The 16,068-nt window shown below is 39.9% G+C and overlaps 2 protein-coding genes across 3 annotated transcripts; one reads left to right on the top strand and one right to left on the bottom strand.

Moving 5' to 3' along the window:
* The first annotated feature begins 528 nt into the window (after positions 1 to 528).
* Positions 529 to 6,821, top strand: styk1b (serine/threonine/tyrosine kinase 1b). Of its 2 annotated transcripts, none has more exons than XM_044360172.1 (10): positions 529 to 1,166; positions 2,075 to 2,130; positions 2,425 to 2,595; positions 3,241 to 3,573; positions 3,725 to 3,906; positions 4,065 to 4,139; positions 4,611 to 4,819; positions 5,001 to 5,041; positions 5,154 to 5,250; positions 5,359 to 6,821. In XM_044360172.1, the coding sequence occupies exons 2-10, from the start codon at positions 2,076 to 2,078 to the stop codon at positions 5,549 to 5,551; spliced, it is 1,356 nt and encodes a 451-aa protein (XP_044216107.1). In that variant the 5' UTR covers positions 529 to 1,166; position 2,075; the 3' UTR covers positions 5,552 to 6,821. The 2 variants fall into 2 exon arrangements, with proteins under 2 accessions (XP_044216107.1, XP_044216108.1); XM_044360173.1 differs by having other exon boundaries at positions 529 to 1,171.
* Positions 6,822 to 6,911: 90 nt separating this feature from the next.
* On the bottom strand, positions 6,912 to 13,634 carry phc1 (polyhomeotic homolog 1). The gene is made up of 14 exons (XM_044360086.1): positions 13,474 to 13,634; positions 12,414 to 12,535; positions 12,178 to 12,288; positions 12,022 to 12,087; positions 11,780 to 11,923; positions 11,067 to 11,285; positions 10,175 to 10,903; positions 9,936 to 10,071; positions 9,653 to 9,831; positions 9,469 to 9,532; positions 9,274 to 9,361; positions 8,735 to 8,900; positions 7,971 to 8,211; positions 6,912 to 7,873 (listed from the first exon to the last, which is right to left on the bottom strand). Exons 2-14 carry the CDS (start codon positions 12,528 to 12,530, stop codon positions 7,722 to 7,724), a joined length of 2,412 nt encoding a protein of 803 aa, XP_044216021.1. The 5' UTR covers positions 12,531 to 12,535; positions 13,474 to 13,634; the 3' UTR covers positions 6,912 to 7,721.
* Between the last annotated feature and the right edge of the window lie 2,434 nt (positions 13,635 to 16,068).

Here is a 16,068-nt window from a genome sequence, read left to right as displayed (position 1 = left end):
TAATCCGTTTATTTTCTCCATCGTTTATTGGTGGCCTCATCTCTCCTTAATGCTTCGATGTTGCATCATTCCGTTTTCGTCTTTCCTTATTGTCTTACTGTTGTCTTATTGCTGTCGTAAACGTGGGACCGAGATAAAGACCTTATATGTGAATAGGTTTGCATGAAGTTAAAGTTTAATAGTTTAATAGTATAATTCTGCATATGGTTAAATATGAAAAATACAATTAATATACAGTGGCATTACAGTATCATTAAATATAAAAAACAGCTTAGAGTAAGTGATTTTTAAAAGATGTTTCTTTTTCACACTGTGATATTAATTTCAATTATCAAAAATTTGCTTTGATTAGGTTCATAACTATCTTCAGTGCTACACATGCACTTCAAAAACATCCCTTTCACTAATAAACCAGTGTCCACATACAATATGCACAGGAAAGGAGTCACTTCCTTCTTATTTATTATCTTTATTTGTTTTTATTTGTGTCAGGGTTTGATATGTCATAATAAGGCACTATTGAAACTGACAGCATGCCATTTACATATTTTTTCTAGATATGGGATTATCTGATTCGAAAGAAATGCAGTTTATTGCTGACTGAATACTCCAGAGACAGCAAAGCTTGTCATACGAGTTTCAGAGCAATGAAGGCCAAACATTCTTAACAAAAGGCTGGAGACTAAAAATGACAAGGAGCCGCAGGACCAGTTTTCCCTGGACAAAAGAAGAGATAGGTTGGGCCAGAAGTAGCTAACATATGCCGGCTTCAGAATAATAGGAAATAGCAGAATGTGGCGGAGCAAACCCCAAGAAAGACAGGGCAGGACTGTTGATTACCATAAACCTGATATGACTGTGATCGCCTCTTGAACTGAAAGAGACAGAAAGAAGGAAGGAGGAAGGGGTAAATAGGAGAGGCGTAGGAAGAGTTGCAGGTGAGGAGGGTGGAGTTAAGAAAACACTGAAGGTAGACAAACAGAGAGCCGCACATTGATCCCTTGAGCCTGACAAACCGCCTGAGAAAAACAAGACAATGAAGATCTGAAGATACACATTCAGCTGGGATGATGTATGAGAAGTGCCTGGCCGTATGAAGGACGGAGACATGAGTCTGCACTAACAGGATCTTTTTTTGGGAGGGATTTAAGACACAACTGAAGGAGGTAAGGTGAGGATGTTGTACACTATATGTATCTTCTATTATACTCTCATTGTCTCTGTTTTTTAGTCATGTAATATATTGTTATGGTAACTGTGAGGTAAACTGGTGTTAATATGAAAGATGTTAATTTAACTGTGTGTCTCATTCAGGTCTTCATGATGACATTTCTTTCTATCAGTTGGGGTGTGAGCCGGTGCTGCTTTGCCATTTTCCCTTTGAGTGTGTAGTGCAGCACTATCATTAATGTTAAAAAATGCAGATGGACAGGTTTAGAGATCTTGGATCTGACGTAGAAGGATGATCACGTGACTGAAGTGTGTTGCTGCAGTGTCACTACATTTAAAACAGCTATGAATTCAGATATAAGATAGCAGAAGATGCCTCAGTTGGAGATAATTATTTTTTTCAGTACACAGCTTTGGTGAAGGGATTGTCTTGTAGTTAAAGTAGCTCATATAATATTACTCCATCTAAAGATTGACCCAATGTTAAAGGATTAAAGTTCTGTGTCACAAGAGAAGATGAAATGAATAAAAGCAATGTGGTGAAGGTATCTAGGTTGGCAGGAAGAAAAGGTTTGGCATACCTCAGAGACAGTGATACAACACCTGAAGTTCCTGGTCTCAGTTACATGTCAGACACCTTCTCATACTGGTTACCTGTAAGAGTCATGTTACTATTTGCAGATTCTGCAGATTCAGCTTTCAGGACTACCGCTTAATAATTTTAATTAATCATCGGCGTGTATTTGTTTATAAGCCTTAAATGTCTTTAGTAAATGGATAATATCCTGAAGCTGTTACATAAATTTAAGAAATGGATTGAGTCAGATTGGCTTTAAGGGCAAGGAGTGCATAAAATATCCTTAGCTTCGAATAATCTATTATCATCTCTTTTAACTTTTGACAGGATGTCTTCAATATCAGAAGCAGACTTCCACTGCAAGCCTGGAGACACTATCTGTGGTGAGTTATCAGCAGAGAAGAAACTTTTTGCCACTAACCTGGGCAAAGTCAACATTATGTCCACTAAATGTATTCAATTAGTTATTATAGTCATTTTGTCATTGTCTGAAAATACAAGCCACAGTCTAGTCTTGCTAAATTTTCCCTTTAGTTGACGGATGAACAACCTCACATCCTGACAACCTGAAAGCCTCATTTGCTGTACAAACAAACATGTTTGCTGCTTTCGGTCGATCGCAGTCTCGCTGAGTGATTATGAAGATGAACATCCTTGTGTCTGTGCTTATCTTGCAGAGATCCGTGTGTATGAGCAGGAGGTGATCATCGTTCCCATTTTACTGCTGGCCAGCTTCCTGGTCACTCTGGTCTTCATTTTCCTCCTGCGTTTTTGTCCAGAGAAAGTCGACCGCGTCCGTCCACAGGCCTCTAAGGCAGCCTCCAGGAGAGTGCTGCATGGCATCGATGGTAAGAAGACAGAGAAGAAGTTAGGGTGTCAGCCTAGATTGAAATAAATGAAACTATATCGTTTCCTGTAGTACTTTCGTGTTTCTTGCTGTTTGCATGAGGTGTAGTTAAATATGCACATTTGTAAAGAAATATAATCCCTCAAAACCTTTTGCAGTATTTTCTGTTCTACAGAATCTTTTTAAAGTAAAATTTGTTTCATTTTTCAACATTTGCACAGTGTTTTACATCCTATTCTGCAGAATTTAATTCAAATAAAGTAAACTACACTGCAAAAGTAATCACATTCTTCCTTACAAATAAGAGATTTTTCAGTTACACAATTTTACTTACAAGTTGCGGCTGTGGAGTGTGCATGCAAATCTTAATTGTTATTCTGCTTTTTTACCACCATACCTATCAAACATATCCATATTCTTAGAGTCTGGGTTTTATTTTGTGTTTATAAAGATATATCAATTATGGATTTGAGGAAAAATTGATAATTTTGCCTATTTTAGAGTTTTAATATCCACTCTATAACATAAATACCCCCCTGGGATCGTTACTGTAAGTGCTCTATCTTTCTTGGTTTCAGTCAAACACTACACAAAGACTAATGCTAACTATTCTTATTCTCTCCCCGCCTTAACTCTCTGTCTATAGCTCCACCAGGTATCAATGTCCTGGAGCATGAAAGCATTGCTCTGGACGTGCCCAGTTCCTACTCCACCTTCCACCCCCCAAACACTTACCCTGCCAAAAACCTCTCCACGTCTGTGGACACACCCTCCTTCCCGTCAAGCCCCCCACCGCAGCCCTTCCAACCCAGTTTCAAACCCATTGTCCAGCCCAGAGAGTTGCCCCGCAAGAGGCTGCCTGAGTCCTTCAACCTGGTCACTCCTCTGCCTACTGCCTTCTCCCTGCGCTCCGACTCCACTGTGTCCCTCTATAGGGCCCGTATGGAAAACAGGGACGTGGTACTGCGGGTGCTTAATGGTGAGAAAGGGTTAAACCTGCACTTCATTTAATGGATGTGTGTTTGTGAATAGCCCCTTTGGTGGATCTCAAGATTGTTGGTAATTTTTCATCTGGTTTTCAGGACATTTCTTTTTCATTTTCATCTCATTGTCATTCTTACCTTTTACAGACTCTGCTGACGCCACAGAAAGACACAGCTTCCTGGGTTTTGCATCCTTTCTGGCCCAGATTGGACCCCACCCTTTCCTGCCAGAGCTCCTTGGTGTGGTCTCCTTGCGAGCTCCTCTGGTTACCGTTGTGGAAGAGCTGGAGAACAGAGACCTGCTCAGCTTCCTGTGGCAATGCAGACAGGTACGTCTGAAGTTTATTTTTAAAGAGTGTATATATACCGTATATACAGTTATAACCATATAGTTAAAGTAAAAAAACATTCAAACAAAGAAAAGAATAATTGTTTCATCATCCAAATGGCAAAGTGCAGCATAACTCATTGGTGTTTGTGTTTTCAGGAACAAGTGGATCCTCCATGTGAGATGACTGAGAGACGAATATTTACTATGGCCACACAGGTGGCCTCAGCGCTGGTCAGTATGCTAATATAGGATAAATATGTCCTAACCTTTTTTAGACCACATGTTTGACTTTCAGATCAGTTACTGTACATACATTAAACCATTCCCAACCCCATCTCAGCATTGACTTGTTGACGAGATTCCCCTACAAAGATCATATGTCATCCCAAAGGTTACATACATACATACTTTGTAGAAAACAGAACAAACTTTATATATCACTTTGGGTATGAGAAGCCATGCCTATAAAATTCATAGATATTTGTGAAACCATTTTTAAACATTTGTAACCATCAAATTAAACTGCTTTTATTCCATTCGTTGTTACACTCCTGATGAATCTATGGATCGGTCCTAGCAGTACTGACATACTGTCTCAACAGTTGCTCTCATAGTGCAGTGTCTGTGTTTCTACTGGAGGAACTTTACACAATAATCTGAAATGTTTTATCTTGACACGTCTTTATCTTGTTGCCCAATCAGGAGTTCCTTCACAGTAAAGATCTTCTCCATGGAAACATCCGAGCCCGCAGTGTACTGGTCAGCAGTGCGTTCACGGCCAAGCTTTGGGGCCTGCATGGAGTCTACACAAGGAAGAACCAGGGAGTCACTCAGAGAGACGATCCCAGCATGAAGAAATGGCAGGCGCCAGAGCTGCTAGCCAAGAGACCTGCCAGTCAGAGCAGCGATATGTGAGTTTATCCATTTCCATCTCCGTCTACAATTTATATCCTTCAGTACAGATGTTGCTGATGCATAAAATGCTTAATGATTAAAATAACAGAGATATGAAATGCATGTACTGTAAGTATTATTAAGGGCACTTACTGAATGGAAGGTTTAACTATTATTTTTATGTGTGTCCTTCTCTAGCTGGTCATTTGGCACCTTATTGTATGAAATGGCAACACTGGGTAAGTTGTAATTTAGCATTTCAGAGCATAGGTCATAAATAATAATAGACTTATAGAAATATATTTACTAGATAACTAGTACGACCTACTACATGTACTATTTTCTGTCCAGGTGAAGCTCCGTTTGCAGAAATCTCAGTTAATGAGCTTTTACAGTTTCACCAACGAGGGAAAAGTCTGAAAAAACCTTCCAACTGCTCCAACACGTTGTAAGTATCCACTGCACGCTCCAGATAACACACATCCAAATCTGAAGCAATTGAACCATTACAGAGTTCCCATCTTTAACAAATTCTCTGTAAAACTCTCTCACACAGGTACACCATCATTAAGGGTTGCTGCCAGTGGAAGTATCAAGATCGACCCTCCTTGGCTGAGGTGAAACGCAAGCTCGTCTCAGGAGAGAAGAGTGCCTCAGACAAAGTCCTCAAGGTGCCGGGGACAGTTAACATCGAGCAGTACCTGCAGGAGGCAGGATACGGGGAAACCAACAGCTACACTGTTTTCTGATCACTGCCTGCAAGGGCGTAGCTTTGGTTTGAGGAGCTGCATTTCTACATACATTTAGGGACTAGAGTCCCAACTAATACAAAATCTGGGAAATAATTAAGTTGGTCTTCATGCTAATTCTGCCAGAATAGTACTAAATATGCATAAGAAAAAGCGGTCTTACTGTCTGTGTTGTTTAACCCATAACTTTACTGAACTTCACATGTTGAGTTATTCAGTTATGGGTATATATACAGTAAATATTATGAAGAATAGGACTGGCAGATTTATGGTACATTATTGTGCCACTATCAATAGATATTGTGTCATTTGCAACTTCAGTCACAACAAACATATACAAAATGTATCAAAGAATATAAAACTTTTTTAGAGGTCATACACTGTCAATACCTGTATATAAAAGCAATGTCAATGAATGTATTGGCTTTTTTATATAAGTCTAGTGTGTATTTATCTTTATTATGAGTATTAGTTATTCCTGAGACCAGACAGGCTTTGGTTCTACCTTCTCACAGTGTCACTCAAAATACAAGCCTTTTGTAATCCCCTTTTTTGTGATCCTTCAAGAACTTCTTACCTTCATATATCCATACTTAATGTTAAATTTAACTGCCGCTGTTGGTGTTTCACTCTTATAAACCGTCCCCAGTGGAAATTACGCCCCAAACTGGCCTGCGAGAATACTGCACTATGCTCAAATACCCCAATGGTGCACTTTTGCAATACTTTAAGGCACAATAACAAGTGTTCAAAACTGTTTATCAGTGTTTTGGGCACTGAAATTGTTCCTTTTTTTCTGTTATTTATTCTCCTACTTCAGGTTTACACAACTTCTAAGAAAAACACTTCTAAGTGCTTGTTCATCTTTGGGAAACGTTAATTTTCAGATAAGTCAGACCTTACTAATGGGTGTCTTTATCTGTAATATCTAAATCTGTGAGGTTCAGTTGGGGAAATACAACCAGTAATTTTGTAGTAGTAGATGTAAAATACAGTATGTAAACTTGACCAATGTACAGCTGCTGCATCCTGAACTTGTAGTGAAGATTGTCAACATATGATGGTTTACAAATCTCATTTACAATATGAAACAAATGTATATTAATGGATGTAATATTTGTTATATTTTTTGTATAATTCTATATCAGGGAAAGTTGTGGGAATGAAGGAAAAAAACCTGTTATTATACTCACTGTCTTAAAGTTTTCTGTTTCATGTGGACATCTATGAGAAATGAGTTCAAACTGTTTACATACACTAAAATGTGAATAAATACTCATCACAAAGACTAGAATGACTCATTTTCTGAGGAATAAAAGCATGCATGCATACACACACACACACACACACATACACCTGCTTCCAGTAACAGGTATTTTGTTTATTTGTAGTACTGCATACATGTACACAGAGCACCTCCACTCAGCCCTTGAAAGAGCAAACCATGAGGAATACCTATTTTCAGGTAGTTAGGTTGATTAAAGCTACTAAAAACGATATATACATGAAAAAATAATTTTGATTGTAGTATATAAAATGGAAAAGATACAAAACTAAACTTTAATAACTGGTAAAATTAACTAATTGACATACCAGGCTTTTTGAGTGTCCTTTGCTCAATGTGATTGCAGCCTGGATTGAACATCTATGGTAAAAACAACCAAACAAACAAATTACTACTAAAAGATATATTTTAATGAAATGGATCAACGTTGTTGACATCACTCCAAATCATAGCACTAAAAGTTAAAGCACCGTTTGAAATACAGCAAGAAGGCAACGTTTCGGGTGAACTGTCCTAGCTGGGAGACCTAGCACCGATTACTGCAGGCTGGCAGATTTGCACAGTACAAGAGTATACATACAAAAGGACAAACACTATTTCTTGCTACTGACATGAATACTTCAGACTGTCCATGCTCACCACCACTCACACGTAACAGTAAAACATGTTTTTGCACATTCAGAGTCCAGAAAGTAAACTGTCCATCTCTCCACATGATTGATGGGCCACTGTTGTATTGTAAAAAAACAAACAAACAAACAAACATCCTCACTGTCCTCATAGATCTCAGTCTTAGGTTTTAACTTGTCAGGTCAGCTATTAATTCCAGTGAGAAGTCCTCAATGAGAAAACAACCCTGGTTTCCCCTCTGAAGCACTGACTGCATCATTCACGCAGGCTGTTAATGGAGGCACAGATCTTGAGAGCGGGACCCAACTTGATATTCATGGTGGAAATGAGATGGTCCTCTCGCAGAAGCAGCAAAGCCTGCCCGTCTATTTCCTGTGACAGGAACTGGGCAGCTAACTCCTCACAGCCTGGACAAAAACAGAAAGACGGGAAGATATAACTGACATGAGTTGAACTTACAAAAGTGAAATGAACTCAGCTGTGATTTGTTCACTATCTACCAACCTTGAAGTGAAGAGATAAATCTGCAGACTTCTTCCACACTCCACTGAGCAGGCGTTGCTGAGAGGAAGTTAGCTCCTTCCAGCGGGAGGCTGCCAGGTGCTGAGCTATCAGACTGAGGAGCGCTGTTCTCCGCTCTGGAGCAGGAGTGTGAAGAGCTTGGGGAAAGTGAAGGAGAGTCGTCTTCCTCCTCTTCCTCTCCGTCACTGGATACATCCTCTGAGCGACTGGACTCGGAGTGACACTAAATCCAAAAAGTAGAGATGCAAACACAAAAGGAGAAGATAAAACTTCAGAGAGTAAACTGCGCTTGTTGACAAAAACAAACACGATTCAAAAAATTAAGTTGGTTTTATTAAATATTTCTCTTATTGTCAACAGGTTCAGTGAAAGACCAAAACCAACAACGTGTTACACAAACTCGCACTCAGACCCAAGCCTGTTTGTTCTCAGTGACGGTATAAGACATGTCACGAATAATACATTCAAATAACAGTTTCATTTATTACTGTACATTACTGTGAATTGTGACCCAAACAAGAGTAAATGGTGTATTTGTTGGGGACTGTTTTCAGCTGCAGATTAATACACAGTTGGTGCTTCAGTAAGTATTAACAGCAGCATATAAGGATTGACTCAAAATCAGGTTTTGGCTACAAAGACAATTCTTGTTAGAAGGATCAAGTCATTTTAGGTTTTGTTCTATTCATGAGATTTGCTGATGACAAGAAAACTATCTCACCAACCTTATGAACTACAGATCTTACCTTAACAGGTAGATGTCGGCTTGATATTTTATTAATATCAGAACTGCTCCTGCGAGAGGGGCCCCGGCGCCTCGCAGCACTCTCGGTGGGTGCTGGAGGCGGTGCCACCCCTGCACCACCTCTCCCTCTGCTTGTCTTGAAGTGTTGGCTGCAGCTTACATTATACCTGTAGATCCAGATGCACAGTCAATACATTTCAGTATGTATGGTAATCACCCAAGAATTACCAAAAAAAAAAAGGTTTGTGAAAAACTGGCAAGAAATATTTCATATGATGTTGAAATTTAATTATAAAGTCACATTTTCCTTGGTTTTGGTTCTGGTAAATTTGCGAACAGCTTGCATGTTTTTACTCCAACCAAACATACTTCACGATGTGCTAATCAGTGGCATCACCTGGTAAAGTCTTGTTAAAGTCTGGAGTGAAAACTTGCCAACTGGTGGTACTTTACATATTGTTGCCTATCCTTTGTATAGCGAAAAGAGTTTTTGAAGACACTGCTGACATGGGAAGCTTTAGGATGTAAAGGAAAATTTACCTCTTAGCACAAGTATTCGAACAGAACCTCTTTGATCCTCTGAACTGGCTGGCTGGAGCGAGACTTCCACAGTACTCACACTTCAACACTGGAGAGGAAAGGGAAATCAGTATGTAAATATTGGCCATGAGCTGAATCATGTATAATACAGCTTTATGGTATCATACATGGTCATTAAAAAAAACAGACACTTACATGGAGCTCCATTCTCTGAGCGGCCAACCAGGGCAAAATCTCTATCTTTGAGGAGTCCAGCAACCTGTCAAGTCAAATCAGTCAGAAACTTTTTTTTTACATTTAAGAGTGCACAGCCAGTGCCATTCAAATTAAAGTCTTGACTCCAAGTGAGCAGTGTGCTATCATGTCAGGGAACACTTACAGGGAAAGGCTCAGCTCCTTCCTGGATGACAAAGCCCTCTATGAGATGGGTGAGAACTTGAGGTTTGACCACCGCCTGAGGAACAGGTGCTCTGTCTTTGTCTCCGTGCCCGACTCTTGACAAGGGCAGAGGCAAGGACAGGGTGGGAGGAGAAGAGAAGGCAGCTGCTACAAGAGGAGCTGGTGAAGAGTGAAAGAAACAGGGAACAGAATGAGTTTCAACCACATTTCCAGACTTACAGTTACAATATTTATGCTTGATTTGGAGATGACGGTTGATATACCTGAGTCCTTTGTCGGGGCCGGGGATAACGGAGGAGCAGAATCTTTCATCGGTGCTGAGTCTGAAGATTCTGCTGTCATCTCATTTGGTGCATCACAATCAGACTTTCTCTTCAGAGAGCCAATGGCAGGCTTTGTCTAATTGTATTTGGGGTAAAAAGCAGGAAAAAAATGATTGTATGATGCTTATTCTCACACCAAAGCAGTGTCTGCTGTCACTGTTGTCTACAGTTGATCTTACCATAGTTGTGGCACTGTTGTGGGAGACTGCGTTCACATTCCCACCAGCTGTACTGTCCTGGGCTGCACTGTTTCGTGTCTGAGCCAGGGCCACAGCCTGCACGTTTCCTGCTAAGCACTGCCTGGCTCCCACGAGCTGGACAGGAATGTGGGGAGGGTTGTGGCTGTTGCTAGGTGGTGCTGGGAGAATGGGAAGTGGGTGTCGAGGGGGCAGCTGCACCGGTAAGCGCTGTCCTTGTGCCGTCTTGGGCTGGATAGGCACAGGACCTTTGTCTGCCGTTGTGCTGGCCTGTTGTAGGGGCTGCACCACCAGAGTCTGCGTGTTTACGTTGGCTTTTGGGGCCACTGAGCCAATGGGGTAGCCCTGGGTGGAGGTAGGAACATTAGAGGTGGGCACCAGGATCACAGGGGCAGCCGAGGAAGACAAGAGGAGTTGGGAGAGAGGGAGTGCTGGGGAGGAGGAGGAAGAAGGAGCTACAGTAGCAGCAGGAGTAACAGTCATTGCAGCCTGGCTTCCAGCCTTTACAGCCATACTGTTGGCGGTGGACTGCTGAGTAAAGTTGGGTTTGGCCATCTGTTGTTGCTGTTGTGGTTGTACTTGCTGCTGCTGGGGGAAAGTCTGCTGCTGTTGACCAAGAGGAAAGCTGGCGGCATCTTTCCTGTCTGGGAGCTCAGACTTGACAGCAACGACTCTGGGAGTGGAAGCACAGTGTAGGGCTAGATTCTGAACCTGGAAGATAAAGAAAGGACTTGTGAAATGCATTTTATAGTTGTGGGAGGACTATTTGACTCCACTCATCATGTCTCTTTACTGTAAACTATCAAAATATTTAAGACTATCTAACATTAAATAGTCCAGAATTCACATTGCAGGTAGGTAATGGTGCTCAAACCTGATCACTGTCAGACTGGGCACTGGCTGTGGTAGGAGCAACTTCATGCTGTGGCTGTTGTTGTTGTTGTTGCTGCTGCTGCTGCTGCTGCTGTTGCTGCTGCTGCTGCTGCTGCTGCTGCGGCTGTGTCTGGGCAACTGTTGCTACAGTTGCTGTTGCTGTACCACCAGGCATGAAGATGAGCTGAGAGGCAAGGGGAGCCCTGAGAGAACGGTTGACCTGTGTAGATGAGCAGGACAGATGGTCAATGTTGTGGATACCAAATATTTTAGTGAATGACTCCTCAATTACACAGTCTTCAAATGTGGTAAAAAGAGAAAGAAGAAATGACAATTTATTATGTAATCAGGGAAAATGTGGAGTGGAAAAATGGTTGCCATTGTACTGATTTTACACAGTTCTTCTGAGAGATAAAAAAGTATCACTGGTAATCTTAAGAAACTTTCTCTTGGACATTTTTTGTTGATGGAGTTTAGTTGAATCCTCTGCTGTTTCTGCTCTTGCAGAAATAATATAAAACGTCTCTAGTTATGAGTTGCAGTAGATACCAATCTTGACAAACCCAAGAGCAGATCCTTTGAACCACAAATCAATAAGCTTTTGTGAACAGAATTAAGATTGAATTATGATATCTTAAGAATCCCAATACTCATTAATTTCATTGATTACTACTATAAAACGGACACAAGACAATATATTTTTTTAAAACTCACCCTAAGATACATCTGCCCCTGTCCTGCTGAGTTTCCACCCAGCAACACTGACTGGTTGAGAGCTGTCGTTGTCGCAGAGGTGGCAGGACCGTGGGGACGAGGATTAGTCATGGTTCCCCCTGCAGATGTGGTGCTTAGGTTGACCTGGGAGAAATAGAAAATTATACATTTTAATACCCAGCATTTTCAAATATTAGCTGCACAACTGATAAGTCAAACAAAAAAATAACATAAAACCTTACAGTGGTAGGCGCCTGGGACATGCTGTTATTTGGAGTATTGGACTGGCGACTAGCTGCAAGTGTAGCCTGATTGAAAAATAGAAATGAGAGGGGAGTGAGGTTTCTGCTTACCATGTTTTTTTACTGTCTGCATTTTCCTCTCATTGCTCTAGTTACCTGTTGCACAGCGGCCAAGTTGTGGAGTTGGGCACTATTGATCTGCTGCTGAAGCATGAGTTGCTGAAAGTACTGAGCTGCATTTGGCTGTCTTTGCAGAGCTTGGAGAGCCTGAACAAACACACAGACATGCTTTACTACTTATCCAACCATCTTTACATTCAAATGCTATTATTAATTCTAGATAACAGAAGTTAATCATTTTATTCCATGTATGCATTTATTCATGCACTCACCTGCACAGCCTGTCTCTCATACAGAGACATATGGGCTATCTGGGGTGGGCGGGAGTTCCCACTTGTCTGTGGATTTCCATTGGTGGTGCCCGTGTTTTGGTCTTCACCTGCATCCATGGTAGCTGCTCAAAACACAGAAGCTGCTCACCAAAAGTAGTAGTGACAGAACACTTGCTATATACACAATAAACACTTCTGTCTATTGCATAACTATAAAATTAGTATGGAGACTTGTTGAACATGCACTTTTGTAGCCTTCACTGGTGCCACACATTGAAAGCTGTTTTACAAGCTTAATAAACAAGCTCAAATACATTTACATGTGAAAATGCATATAATCAGTTACAAGAGCACTGAGGGCATTAAGTGCATTACTCAGTACACAGTACATTAGGTGCATTGAAAAGCAAACTGTGAGCACTCAATGGGATTCAAGTACATCCGACACAGCTTTGCAGTAACACGATTATTTTTAACAGAGGTGCAGAGGGAAGGGTTATCATTCAGAGGGCCCATGAATCACTGCTAGCTACACAACTGCATACAGCTTTAACTGCATATAAGCTTGGAAAACGCAATTAGTGTCCCAGTTTAACCACTAATCGTGGCGAGCAGGAACATTGTGGTATTTTCATGAACAGACCTGATGTCAACGTGATAGATGAAGGCGAGAGAAAGAACAATATGGAGGAAAGCAGCTCAAAAACACCAAGAAAGAATGAAGCTAGCCAGCTGTGGCTAACTACAATGGACTATGCCAGTTAGCCATCCCCAAACAAAAGTCTGGCATAACTTAGAATAACTAAAATACACTAACGTATGTAACATGGCTAGAAAAAAAGACCGTGAGCAGAAATTTAGTATGGAAGTAGAGGAGCAGCTAGTTTTGGTGCTTATTAGCAGAAAAGGTGCAGCGTTAGTTTAATAACAGGCTGGTTAGCTACTTAATTAGCAATGCTAGGTGGTTGCTGTAGGCAGAAAGCTCTCAGTTTAAGCTACATCACTATCAGCCATGCAACAAGTCGTCGTTTCATGTGTCTCAGCGTGCTTGTGTGTTTACCTCTCCTTGATATTTCTGTTCTTTTCACAGTTTAATGTAGTCGAGAGAAATTCCCCGATCTTGGTTTTGACTGCAAACAACGACAGCCCCTTTCAGGGTTTTTGGCTCCAACGAAACTCCACCCCTTCTTCTCCTTCTTCTTCTTCGTTGAATTTCTTCAGTTTGCATCCACAATGTTGCATTGCCGCCACCTACTGGATTATGCGAAGAAATGCCACCACGAACATTTCTTCATGTTTTTTTTCGTTTTTTTTAGTGTTTGTGTGCCACCTGCTGTTTAGACGTAAAATTTCTAAATTGCCTGGAAAACAAAACAGTTCTGATATGGTCTCTTTTTCAGAAAGAAATTACTTTCCCACAGACAAATTGAACATCAGCACACACAGAGATTTGAAATAATGCTCTTTCACCACAACTTGTTCAATAAAAATATGGTTAAAAGGTTTTTACAAAATATTAAATGAAAGCACCAACAATCAGTTTAAGACTGTGAAATGAAATGGATCAGAGACCTTCACAAAAAAAGAGGATGATATTTCATTGACATATAAGGTAGCCCTTCTGTTGTACAAAAAACAAGCAAAGGCAATTTAAAATACTAAAGAGATAATATTATAACCCGTCACAGCTATATAAAATGGGCAAGGGATGACAGTAAATGGGTAAAATGCTTCTCCATCTGTTGTGTGACTGCAATACAATAAAATATCTTTGGTTTGGCATAACAAAGCAAGCAATAATCCACACTAATACAGCCATTCACAATCATGTATATTGGGAGATTTGCATAACTTCAGCGGAGAATCATTAAAGAACAAAACAATCTTTCTCTCGCTATGTATGGACACAAAGAAGGTAACCATGAATAACTGGATTGTTTTAAATACACCAACTCAGAAAGAATGGACCACTGAAGCAATAGAAATGAAATGGTAGCCTTTAGACTGCAAAATAATGAGACAGAATATGCCGAAACATGGGCGCCAGTGGAAAAGTACTTAATGTCACTATAGAAATCAATACAAGACCACCATTTTTAATTATTTTATGTTATCTTATTTCTCTTTTTTGACTTGTCTTCTTTTTCTGTCAGTGCTGCTCTACAGTGTTAACAATGCATGTTGCCTGTGCTGTAGGATGTAATTACAGTGAGAATTGAAGGATAGTAACAACGTTTATGACTGATATTGTTTGAGGGGGGTGTAAAGGGTTGGTTCAGATTTGTAAATTGGTTTAGGGGAGGTTAGAAATGGTCGGAGTCTATTGTTTGCAAATTAATTGTCAGAATTCTCTATTTTCTGTTTTTCTGTTTGTATTTTTGTGAATCAATAAAAAACTAAAAACATAAAGAAGAAAAAAAAAGCTGTAGTTCATTTTAACAGGGTTTACAGCTGCGGTAGGCAAATGGAAATGCATATATTGAGTTTAGCATAGAAATACTTTGTGACTATAAAACCTTTTTGGTACACATCTGTTGGCATAGTTACTGTCTGGCTTCTGGTTTATAAACACTTCAATGTGAAGCAAGAACGATTTGATTTATTTATATAGTACTTTGTAAAAACATTGCTTACAATGTGCTTAACATTGCACATTTATAAACAAAACACAGTAAAATCGCACACGAATAATCAATGCATTTTTAATTTAAAGCATAAAAACAAAATATAATGATGCCCACAGAATAAGGTAAAGGAAAAGAAAAGAAGATCAATGGGAGAAGTAAAACCATGAGTACTAAACAATAAAAAATGGTGAAAGACGACATCACATAAAAGCACATCTGTAAAAGTACAGTTTTAGATGAGATTTAAAAGTGTGTAGAGTCTGCGTAGAGGCTATATTGTAATTTGGGGGCCTTGACTGAGACCAACTGAAGGCGTGAAAGTAATTTTTGGCTGAATCCTGCAAGTAAATAGTTACAATAATCAAGTCTGGAGAAGATGAGTGTGTGGATAACTTTATCCAGGTTGTAGTGAGAGAGCATGGGTTTTATTATATTATGATTGGTGGAAAAAGCATGATTGAACTATTTTCTCAACGTGTGGTTTGAAAGTGAGGTCTGAGTCCAAGGTGACACCTAGATTTCTTGCTTCTGATTTAATATTTGCTGACAGTTGTCCAAAATAATTTATAATAAAATGTGGTGTGTTAGCTCCAAGTATTAATGTTAACATTAATATTGATTTAATTGAAAAAACGGTTGGTCACTCAACAATTAATATCATTAAGACAGTTTGATTTGATAACATTTCCCCAAAAATTAATTCAGCTGTTTTGATTTTAAGGGATAGTTCAACATTTTGGGATGTACATTCCTCTCTTGCAGAGTTAAACAGGTAGCCATCTTTATCCAATGGTAGAAAAATCTGCATACTACTTCCACAGCTTACTACACGTTAGATTGTTAAAAACAAAGTGTAAAAACAAGCCAGGCTGTTTCCCTGTTTCTAGTCACTGGATGTATACAGGCAGGGTGGCTTGGCTACTTAAGCCTCACCAGTCAGTTTCCTATTTGTAGCCTATTTTGTAGTAAAATGCACACATGCCTGGTACAAAGTCTATATAATTATCTTTATTAATATAGCACTTTTC

The sequence above is a fragment of the Thunnus albacares genome, chromosome 8 (genome assembly GCF_914725855.1).
Source record: "Thunnus albacares chromosome 8, fThuAlb1.1, whole genome shotgun sequence".
NCBI lineage: Eukaryota > Metazoa > Chordata > Actinopteri > Scombriformes > Scombridae > Thunnus > Thunnus albacares.
This window is presented reverse-complemented; position numbering and strand designations above follow the sequence as displayed.